This window comes from Saccostrea cucullata, unplaced genomic scaffold (genome assembly GCF_032062105.1).
Source record: "Saccostrea cucullata isolate Sc308-1 unplaced genomic scaffold, CSIRO_AGI_Scuc_v1 ctg14948, whole genome shotgun sequence".
Lineage (NCBI taxonomy): Eukaryota > Metazoa > Mollusca > Bivalvia > Ostreida > Ostreidae > Saccostrea > Saccostrea cuccullata.
In genome coordinates, this window is record NW_026918003.1 from 1608 (window position 1) to 14037 (window position 12430).

The window sequence follows — 12430 nt, forward strand, 5'->3', positions numbered from 1 at the left end:
AGATTCAGCATCCGAAGCAAGGCTGGTAGTATGCATCCTAAGATGTATCATCCATGTAAGTTTGGTCATTATATGTCTCATAGTAACTTGGAAATGAAACCTGCACAAAAAACTTTAACCTGTTCACTCAACCGGAAAATGTAGGTCAGATTCAGCATCCGAAGCAAGTCTAGTAGAATACATCCTAAGATGTACCATCCATGCAAGTTTGGTCATTATAGGGCTCAAAGTATCTTCGAAATGAAACCTTCACCAAAAACTTTAACCTGTTCACTCAACCGGAAAATGTAGGTCAGATTCAGCATCCGAAGCAAGGCTGGTAGTATGCATCCTAAGATGTATCATCCATGTAAGTTTGGTCAACATAGGGCTTATAGTTACTCGGAAATGAGACCTACACTAAAAACTGCACCAAAAATGTTAACCTGCACCAAAAACATAAACCTGGTCATTCCTTTGCTGAAATTGCAGCATCTGAAACTTTGACTGGTACAATGAAACACACTAGCAACATCTTCCATGCATGTCTAATCAATATAGGACATAGAAGTACTTAAAAAGAAAACTGCTCCAAAAAACTTAACCTTAACCCGGGACGCCGACGCCGACGCCGAGGGTATCACATAAGCTCCCCCCAACTTCGTTGAGGTGAGCTAAAAACTGTATGAAGTATGCTGGACAGAGTTGTCTTGCCACCCAAAATAGCAGAACACGTAAAAATTTTCATATTCTCAATTCTCAGGCACCGGAAGTCCTATGATACAGGGATTTTTTATGTGAAGTAAATAAACATGTTTTTAATGGTAAGCTCTCTAGCTCTCTGATCATCCATCCAAATGTTTTTAGACCAAGAAGCCACAGATCTGTAGCTATGTGTACATTGAGCCAAGGATACTGTAAGAAATTTTTAAAAACTTGGCTAAAGGGTTCCCAGATAAGGCCCACATTCCAAAAAGTTGACACTGCACTAATGGCCATAGCATTACAGAACATCTTTGAGCCTTTGGCCCAGGAGAGCTAAAAAGGTAAATTCACCTGCATGTTATTTCTATATCTTTGATTCTTTTTTTATAAACAACAAATTCTGGAAACAAGTCTATCAAGTATATTTCATAAATAGACATTCATACACATATATACACAAACATTATAAATCACTATTTACACAATCACAGACATTAATCATGCATAGAAGCTATTATTATGGCAATAAAAATACATCTAAAAGTAAACAGTTAAGCAAACTAAATAAACAGGTGTTAAAGACCAGCAGTTTTCTGAGAAAATGATAAATGTATAAATGTGACAGAGTTGTCTCTCTTTGTAATAAGCTCAAAATCTAATAATATTTAAATACAAAATGCAATTTGGAGTTCTTTTTGAAAAAGCAATGACAAATCTTTTTAACATGGAAGCACAAATAATGGTATCATTAACTCAGAATCAAATTCATAAAACTATTGCAAAAAATGGTCTATGTAAAGCACATGACAAAATTTAATATTAAAAGAGATCAACACCTTTATATTCCAGATTTCCTTACATGAAAATATATTTTAAATTAATCTTTAGATATCATTAACAACTGAAGATTGTCAAAGCAGATCATAAGATATCAAACTTGATCTCAGTAACAACTACAAGGAAAGATTTCTAATTTACTATATTTCCTACTGTAGATTCCTTATTATTTGCGAGTACTTATTATTGCGAATAGGCTATTCAACGTCAAACAGCGAGAATAATAATTCGCGAATGGTCGATTGATCAAGATATTTTTTAGAGATTTCAGCATGATAAAAATAAAGGCGAGTAATTTTATTTGGCGTGTGGTCCTTCTTGCGAAATTAAGCGATAATTAATTCCACGCATATATTTAGAAATCTACAGTATTTCATTGTATTCCAGTAAAATGTTTCTTTAATCCACTGAGTCATTTTGTTGTCAACAAAACAATTTACCGAGAAAATAAAAATAAAAAAACATCACCGTAATGAATTGTGGTATACATTAACATAACAATGCACAAACTAAACCCTGTAAGCCACTAAGTCATGCAAAAACCAGCCAAACCATGTAACAGGAAATCTACCACAGAGTTAAAAGACTGACCATTTAACTTTCTTTGATTTACAGCAGCTGTATTTATATGAAACAATTCCACAAAAAATTTTAACAAATTATATCTATCTGTGAATTTCCTGTCCAATAGGTGTTTTTCTGAAAAACTTTTTCCTAATAATGAATTTACATGTTTATTGTGCAACATTCAAAAAAGTATACTCACACTATAAATGTTTAAAACAGCTAATTTCAGAGACTCTAATGGCACTTTTCCTGTTCACTGTTTTCCTATTACAATGGTTTTTTCAAAGTTTCTAATAAGCTAAATATTTTTCATTCAGTTTAATTATTGCTATAAATGAAAAAGCAAAAATGAGTATAAAAACAGCAGTCAAACATATTTCATCTTTAAAAAGTTCTTCCAGCATATCTTTAAATTTAACGTCAACTTGAAATCAAATGGACAAAACATTGTTGTTTTACTTAGTTCTACAGGTACATTACAAGTAATCTTGTTTCCCTTTATACTAGAAAAAAATATTTGATAAAAAATTTTGACAGAAATAGGTCGAATTCAAAATTAAGAAAAGAAAAAGTCTGCTTTCTTTTTTCATTAATCTACACATCTCTCCTTTAACATCTCCCGTTTATACTTCCTCCTCTCTGCTTTACTCTGTTTTTCTAGTCATTCTCTGATAATGCTGACTTTTATTCCACAATTAATTAAATAAATATCTAGCTATTGGCCATGATCTGCTTCTTGGAGACCTCTTCGTGGTATTTCTTCAGTCGCTTCTTAAGTTCCCCAGGAAACTTTTCATGACATACACGGCACACGGGCTTCAGATCAAATTCAAAGAACTTGGTTCTACAAAAAAAGGAAAGAAACCTTACAGAAAGAAAATCCCAGAAATTTTTTATCTTTGAGTTAATAAAAGCAATTTTTAAAAAAAATGAACTTTCAATGTCAGATGTCAATGTACTTGTTTTACAAACCTTTCAAAATATTTTTTTTTCATTTTTCCTGTGTATTATTTTAAAATCAAGCTGAAGTCTTTGATGAGATTGAGCACTACTTGTTTGTATTTTTAACAGGGGAAAAGAAAAGTAGCATTTGCACTTAAAACTATGCAACAGCAATAAAAAGAATGGTCCATGGTTTAGTTGCTTTGTTGCAAGATTAATTGAAATCAGATAATGATTAAAACTGTTAGAGAAGTAATATTTTGAAGCAATAAATCAAAAAGTTACATTTTACGTAACAATGGCAACATTGTTCATCAAATTCAAAACCCATGCACTAAATTATGAATCTAAATGTACACTACTTGTGTGCCAAGTAATATTGTATCTGGACCAAAACTGTAGGAGGAGTAATGCTTTGAAGGATTAGAACAGAAATTTCTATTTTAAGTAGTACTGTAGTGAAATCAGATTAAAATTGTACCAAAAAAGTTCTCAAGGAATATCAGAGAAATTTCTATTTTTAGTAACCATGGCAACACTAACATTTTACACATAGCTACATGTAAATGTATGGTAAACTTTGGCATTCAAAACAACATGAACAAAGATTGGAAGTTCAAAAGGTTGTTATGATATTTATTTAAATGTCGAACATGCTGAATGCCATGCAACACCATCAAGTGCAAATAATTTAATTTTTTTGAAGTCCTGTATTAATTTTTAAAAATTTTCAAACAAAGTTTAAATGTTAAATACAAAAACAGGATTGTTTTATTATATTGGAAGCAAGTTTTGCATACTCATAATAGTAAAGATGATGAATGTTACTGACTTTCCTTCCTTTCTTTTACTGTCTGATTACCAGATATAGGCAACTGGCCCATTGCACCATGTTGGCTTCAGATTCTACCATGTAAACTATAGACAGATGATTGAGATAACATGTACTCACTTGTGACTCATTTTCCTGTCGCAGATAGAACATGCAAAATGGCCTACACACCAGGACTTGTTAAAGGCACCAAACACTGTAAAATGTATCAGAATTCATCATACTGAATGTAAAAATTGTATCAAGGAAAACATAAGAGAACCTTATCAATAAAATTTTAAATAAAAAAAAAATAGGTATTAGTATAGTCAGAAGAAAAACACTGAAAAAAATGCAACATGTAAATAGAGTAATTTAAATTTATTTTGCTGTCCTATAAGCTGTACAGATTTACAACATAATTATAATCCAGAGAGGGGGAGGATGAAGTTATTTCCCTTGTGTCTGTACTTACCATCTCCTGTGACTACATTGTTGCAAACAAAGCAAATATTTCCAAACAGCTGAAAGGAAAAAAAAATACACATCATAGAGCAAATTCTCATGGCACCAAAATATTTCATATTCTCTTTCACATCTTATTAATAAATACAGATCAAAAATCTATACATTTTCAACTGAATTGCATAAAAAAAATCTGGAATACTTTATTCTAATAAATAAGCTGGTATGTACTGCTCTTTTGTACAAGTACATGAATCTTAACTGTGTACATTCTAGCTGTATCTATTTTGAAAGCTAATGATAATGTAGCTTGATATATATTTTGTTAGTGTATCTGAGTACATGATAATTTTTCCAAAACAATGAAAAAAAGTGATAATAAAATTTGTTATATTTTCCTTTGTGAGGTGCACATTTTACATACACTGAACATCTGTAACAATAATAGATGGAAAAAAAACTTTAAAAGCTGTCAATAAAAATTGCAGAAACATCTGAAAAAGGATACCAGTTTCCCTCAATACTTCATTCCAGAAATCATCAGGTAACACTCAATCAAGTAAATTAAATATCATCAATCAGTTCTGTACAGCGAATCTGACTTATCAAATGATTACTCAGTATCAGGACTAAGTACCTACTATAATGATTCCTATAGTTTTGAGGATGATCAGAGATGAAAATTAGTAATAAGAATCAAAGTTTAACAAACCTGATGGTAATGAGTTTCACAGTAGGCCAGTCCCTTCTTTTCATAGTGACGAGTTCCAAAAAATGGACGTTCACATTTAGCACACACAAAATGCTGAAATCAAGAAACTTTTTATTTAGTACTTTATCTACCGAGGGAAAATGTTAATATATTAAAATTTTCCACTTTAACTAGAAATATGTCCATAGGACATGAATGCCCCGTTGAGGGTATATCAGTAATGCAACATGAAAATTCGAAATTGTGTATGAAATTTCAGAATATCTTGAATGGTGATGCAGTTGAATTGCTAACATCAGTATATCAGCATATGAAATTTAACACTAATTTAAGAAAAGTGAGGTCAAGATCAAAGGTAAGGCCAAGGTAAAAATAATGTTGATGCAGTTGAAAAACTCTCATCAGTATGTATCAGCCTATGAAGTTGAAAAAAATATGCATGGTTTCTTCAAAACTGACTTAATCACAATTTGATAAAAGTGAGGTCAAGGTCAAAGGAAAGGTCAAGGTCAAATGTTGATGCAGTTGAATAGCTCTCATCAGTATGTATCAACAGATGAAGTTTGATAACAAGAGGCCCAAGGGCCTTGAATCGCTCTTCTGATAAATTGTACAACCTATCACTTGTATTTGAAGCCTCTAACCCTAAGTATCCTATTAAAAACCCAAAGTTGCATCACCTGACAAAGTTTGATGATTCTTAGCCAATTAGAACTACTTTTTGGTCTACATTCTTGGAAATCACAAAATGCATCAAGTGACAAAGTATGATTATTCTAAGCCAATAAATACCTAAAATACTTTAAATATAGCCATAATGTCGAAAGTAGGTCATCGTGACCTACATTTTAGTCAACATTTTTCAGAGTCCCAAGATGCATCTGCTGACTAAGTTTGATAATTCTAAGCCAATAAATATCTGAGATATTCAAAAGTAGGTCACTGTGACCTACTCTTTAGTCAACATTCTCAGAAAACTCAAGATGCATCAACTGACAAAGTATGATGATTCTTAATCAATAAGTACCAGGGATACTTAAATATAGCCATAAAATGTCGAAAGTAGGTCATTGTGACCTACATTTTGGTTGACATTTTTTAGAGTCCCAAGATGCATCTGCTGACCAAGTTTGATAATTCTAAGCCAATAAATACCTGAGATATTCAAAAGTAGGTCACCATGACCTACTCTTAGGTCAACATTCTCCGAAAACCAAAGATGCATCAACTGACAAAGTATGATGATTCTAAATCGATAAGTACTAGAGATACATAAATATAGCCATAAAATGTCAAAAAGTAGGTCACCGTGACCTACTTTTTGGTCAACATTCTCCGAAAAAAAACCAAGATGCATCAACTGACAAAGTTTGATGATTCTAAGCCAATAAGTACCAGAGAATACTTAAATATAGCTATAAAATGTCGAAAGTAGGTCATTGTGACCTACATTTTGGTTGACATTTTTTAGAGTCCCAAGATGCATCTGCTGACCAAGTTTGATAATTCTAAGCCAATAAATACCTGAGATATTCAAAAGTAGGTCACCATGACCTACTTTTTGGTTGAAATTCTCCGAAAACTAAAGAGACGTCAACTGACAAAGTATGATGATTCTAAACCAATAAGTACTAGAGATACATAAATATAGCCATAAAATGTCAAAAGTAGGTCACCGTGACCTACTTTTTGGTCGACATTCTCTGAAAACCCAAGATGCATCAACTGACAAAGTTTGATGATTCTAAGCCAATAAGTACTGGAGATACATAAATATAGCCATAAAATGTCAAAAGTAGGTCACCGTGACCTACTTTTTGGTCGACATTCTCCAACCAGAAGTCTCTGTCGAGACTGTAGCTCTACTGGTATGTACTTATCAAAAACCATTGCACTATTTTATGTATCTTTGTGTAGTCTACTTGTGTGCCAACTTATTTTGAAATCAAACTAGAACTGTAGAAGGAGTAGCGTTTTTAAGGAATTTCACAGAAAATTCTATTTTTAGTAACCATGGTAACACCGTTCATCGAAATCAGAAACCGATGCACTATTCTATGTATCTTAGGGTAGTCTACTTGTGTGCCAAGTTATACTGAAATCAGACCAAAACTGTAGAAGGAGTAGCGTTTTTAAAGAATTTCACAGAAAATTCTATTTTTAGTAACCATGGCAACATCGTTCATCGAAATTAAAAACCGATGCACTATTCTATGTATCTTAGTGTAGTCTACTTGTGTGCCAAGTTATATTGAAATCAGACCAAAACTGTAGAAGAAGTAGCGTTTTTAAGGAATTTCACAGAAAATTCTATTTTTAGTAACCATGGCAACATCGTTCATCGAAATTAAAAACCGATGCACTATTTTATGTATCTTAGTGTAGTCTACTTGTGTGCCAAGTTATATTGAAATCAAACTAGGACTGTAGAAGGAGTAGCGTTTTTAAGGAATTTCACAGAAAATTCTATTTATAGTAACCATGGCAACACCGTTCATCTAAATTAAAAACCGATGCACTATTCTATGTATCTTAGTGTAGCCTACTTGTGTGCCAAGTTATATTGAAATCAGACCAAAACTGCAGAAGGAGTAGCGTTTTAAAGGAATTTCACAGAAAATTCTATTTTTAGTAACCATGGCAACACCGTTCATCGAAATCAAAAACCGATGCACTATTCTATGTATCTTAGTGTAGTCTACTTGTGTGCCAAGTTATATTGAAATCAGACCAAAACTGTGGAAGGAGTAGCGTTTTAAAGGAATTTCACAGAAAATTCTATTTTTAGTAACCATGGCAACATCGTTCATCGAAATCAGAAACCGTTGCACTATTCTATGTATCTTAGGGTAGTCTACTTGTGTGCCAAGTTATACTGAAATCAGACCAAAACTGTAGAAGGAGTAGCGTTTTTAAAGAATTTCACAGAAAATTCTATTTTTAGTAACCATGGCAACATCGTTCATCGAAATTAAAAACCGATGCACTATTCTATGTATCTTAGTGTAGTCTACTTGTGTGCCAAGTTATATTGAAATCAGACCAAAACTGTAGAAGAAGTAGCGTTTTTAAGGAATTTCACAGAAAATTCTATTTTTAGTAACCATGGCAACATCGTTCATCGAAATTAAAAACCGATGCACTATTCTATGTATCTTAGTGTAGTCTACTTGTGTGCCAAGTTATATTGAAATCAAACTAGAACTGTAGAAGGAGTAGCGTTTTTAAGGAATTTCACAGAAAATTCTATTTATAGTAACCATGGCAACACCGTTCATCTAAATTAAAAACCGATGCACTATTCTATGTATCTTAGTGTAGCCTACTTGTGTGCCAAGTTATATTGAAATCAGACCAAAACTGCAGAAGGAGTAGCGTTTTAAAGGAATTTCACAGAAAATTCTATTTTTAGTAACCATGGCAACACCGTTCATCGAAATCAAAAACCGATGCACTATTCTATGTATCTTAGTGTAGTCTACTTGTGTGCCAAGTTATATTGAAATCAGACCAAAACTGTGGAAGGAGTAGCGTTTTAAAGGAATTTCACAGAAAATTCTATTTTTAGTAACCATGGCAACACCGTTCATCGAAATCAAAAACCGATGCACTATTCTATGTATCTTAGTGTAGTCTACTTGTGTGCCAAGTTATATTGAAATCAGACCAAAACTGTGGAAGGAGTAGCGTTTTAAAGAATTTCACAGAAAATTCTATTTTTAGTAACCATGGCAACACCGTTCATCGAAATCAAAAACCGATGCACTATTCTATGTATCTTAGTGTAGTCTACTTGTGTGCCAAAGTATACTGAAATCAGACCAAAACTGTGGAAGGAGTAGCGTTTTAAAGGAATTTCACAGAAAATTATATTTTTAGTAACCATGGCAACACCGTTCATTGAAATTAAAAACCCATGCACTATTCTATGTATCTTAGTGTAGTCTACTTGTGTGCCAAGTTATATTGAAATCAGACTAAAATTGTAGGAGGAGTAGCGTTTTGAAAAATTGTTTACAGACAGATGGACAGACAGACGGACAGACAGACAGACAGACAGACAGACGGACGGACGCCGGACGCATTACTATCGCATAAGCTCTTCTGGTCTCTGACCAGTAGAGCTAAAAACCCAAGATGCATCAACTCACAAAGTTTGATGATTCTAAGCCAATAAATACCTAAGATACTTAAATATAGCCATAAAATGTCAAAAGTAGGTCACCGTGACGTACATTTTGGTCGAAATTTTAAAGTCCCAATATGCATCTCCTGACCAAGTTTGATGATCATAGGTTTGAAGGTAATCAAAATATGCCATTTAAACAATTTGAAAACAAATGCCTGCAAAATTCTAAAAGTAGGTCACAGTGACCTACTTTTTCTTAAATATGTTTTAAGGTCCCATGATGCAGCAACTTACAAGATTTGATGATTCTAACCCTTTCAGTACCTGAAATAATGGGATTAAATGTTTTAAAAAGGATAAGTCATAAAGTTCAAAAAGTAGGTCACGGTGACCTACTTTTAAGTTGACGTTGTTCAAGGACCCAAGATGCATCAACTGACTAAGTTTGATGATCATAGGCCTTAAAGTATCCAAAATATGCCTTTAAATCAATTTGAAAACAAATGCCCGCAAAATTTAAAAAGTAGGTCACCGTGACCTACTTTTGAGTTAACATGATGTGAAGTCCTAAGATGCATCAACTTACAAGATTTGATGATCCTAGTCCTTATAGTAAGCAAAATATGAACATTTTTATTAATTGTAAATTTAGGTCAACTTTAAAGTGACCTTGAGACCACGCCCTTTGCCCCAGGGTCATGCCTTGAACAATTTTTAATCTTCAACATATCCTGATCCTTGTATGTAAATTTGGTGAAAATCAGCCTGGTGGTTCTGGAGAAGAAGATTTTTTAGCAACCAGTACTTTTGGTTTTGTTTTCCTGATTATCTCCCCTTGTTTCAGGGTCCCAACCCTTATTTTAGTATAAATGGTAGCCCTTGGGCCAAGGATACCCTGTGACAAATTTGACACGGATTGGCCAAGGGGTTCTTGAGTTATGGCCCATATTCTAAAAAGTTAACGCACACCGCACACCGCACACCCCACGACGCACAAATGGCCATAGCATTAGCTCTTTGAGCCTTTGGCTCAGAAGAGCTAAAAATATCTTGAATGGTATCTTTAAAACTGAGCTAAACACTCATTTAAGAAAAGTGAGGTCAAGGTCAAAGGAAAGGTCATGGTCAAAAATGTTGATGCAGTTACATAGCTACTGCATAGCTCTCATCAATATCTATCACACTATGAAGTTTGATGAAAATATCTTGGATAGTTACTTTGAAACTCAGCTTTGAACTGAGTAAACGCAGTGTGAGGGAAAGACAGACGGAAGGACAGAAGATGGACATGACAAACACTATATGCCCCAGCCATTTTCATGGCGGGGCATAAAAATTATGCTTCCAATTCTTAAGCAAAAGCTCAATAAACTGGGTGATTTTGGCAACAATTTTAACTTTGTTTATTGAAGTTTTAAATATCTGGATTGTTTTGAAGGAGGAAATTAATTTTTTTCAAATAATTTTCATTGAAATCATTTTAAAAATTCCTACCTCTACATGCCAAGCCTTCCCCAACGCATGTACAACTCTCTCTTCAATAGGACGTCTAAAAAACACAAAGGAATAAATTCTTATCTACTTTTAATGAAACTCAAGCAATTTTTGCTTGCATAATGAAAATGTCACCCCAAAGAAAATATTTCAGATTCTCAATAAACAGTTTGAACTGTAATTAAATCTGAACTTAAATGCATCTAAACCAACAGAATCTCATTTTCATTCTAGATTACTGAGACTAACCTGCATGCCCCACAGATAGGGATTCCCATTTTATCGTGACAGCGTAGACAATAAAGTTCTCCCGACTTCTCTCTGGCATCTGCATTTAGCTCTGAACTGTAAACAAAGGGAGATAAACAATACAATCCTTCTAATGGCACAGCCATAAATAAAATTGAGTTTTTTTAAAATAAAAACAATACATTTCTCTTGTAGAGATGTCTTGTTTCAAATAAACAAGTTCAATGCTCACAATGTAAAAAGTACTTGTAATGAGCCACTTCGACCAAGAGCCACTTAGGGATTTTTTGTGCTTATCAATGCATTATGATGTCATGAATTGCATCATTATACACATATCCATCTTCGCTCGCCTAATCTACAACCCTTGGCAGATTATGTCTTATCAAACGGGAACTTTAATTGCGCCACCTATCACCATAATTGAGTTAAGTCCCTTGAAGTTCTTGAATATTTGTCCAATGAAAATAGCTGTAACATATGTAAATCAATATGACGTTTGAAACAATATGGCGACCTACATGCAATTTGATGTGGAATATAACCACCCAACAACCTCATACAGCTGTTGGCACAACTCAAAAGTGGTAGAAAATATCGTTCTTCGCCATTTTTTGTCTCGAGTTTGACAACACTTTCTACATGTTGCCGTATCAATTATTATCAATGAGCCGTGACATTTGATTGGCAGAACACGGACTTATGTGGTCCTTTCAATAATTCTTGAAAACATATGTAATCAAAAGAAAAAAAATCAAATTAATTACTCCCTTGTTTTTTTAGCATAGATCACGTCCTAACTTTCATCCCTTGTAAATAATATTCTTCTTTTGCATACAACACAAACAAACTTTAATTCAGCCGAAAATCGTCCATTGGTAAAAACCTTGTGTAGACTGGGACTTAAGGAGCCAAATCAAATTCGTTGCGCGAGTTCTAAAATTTCAGCCAAATCTGCCAAGGGTTGTGGTCTATTTTCGGATAGGAAACCCTCGGCTAAGGAGATCTGACACATATCCTGAATATTTCTTTCTTCAAAAATTGCCAAATATGATATTTTCACTATTTGGTATACAGCACAACCTTAGACCCAAAATGTGTAAATATATCATGAAAGAACTGTTCATGTAGATTAAAACATTATTTTCTTTTTTGGATTGAGGGGCGTGCTCAGATTTTATTTTTTTGTTGAAGGTTCTCAAAGACTCAAACACACTTTTTTTTCTGCAAAATTCAAGAACTCCGGTCTGTCAATATATATTTTTTCGGAGAGATCCAGTTCTGCAGCTATGACAATATTATATTCGGGACTTACCCACAAGAGCTGCAGTTAAAGTGATAAGGGTGGTAGGCCTCTCCCCGGAACTTGATGTGTCCAGAATCAATGATGGCACTGAAATTCAGCACAATATCAGGTTTAATGTCTTTTTATTGCAGTTTGCTCAACACTAACTTATGACCAAAAGTATTTACATAATCTTCCTTTTTTTGTTATAAGGAAAACTGTTTAAAATATTATTTGAAAGTTTTTCCCCCAAAG

At 33.6% G+C, this 12430-nt stretch overlaps 1 protein-coding gene across 1 annotated transcript; it reads right to left on the minus strand.

Moving 5' to 3' along the window:
- Positions 1-1296: 1296 nt before the first annotated feature.
- On the minus strand, positions 1297-12283 carry LOC134231485 (LIM and senescent cell antigen-like-containing domain protein 1; the record flags this gene model as incomplete). Its single annotated transcript, XM_062713474.1, has 7 exons — positions 1297-2932; positions 3983-4058; positions 4317-4365; positions 5019-5111; positions 10642-10696; positions 10891-10986; positions 12206-12283. Coding segments are annotated over 7 exons (580 nt in total), but the record flags the coding sequence as incomplete, so codon positions are not given.
- Between the last annotated feature and the right edge of the window lie 147 nt (positions 12284-12430).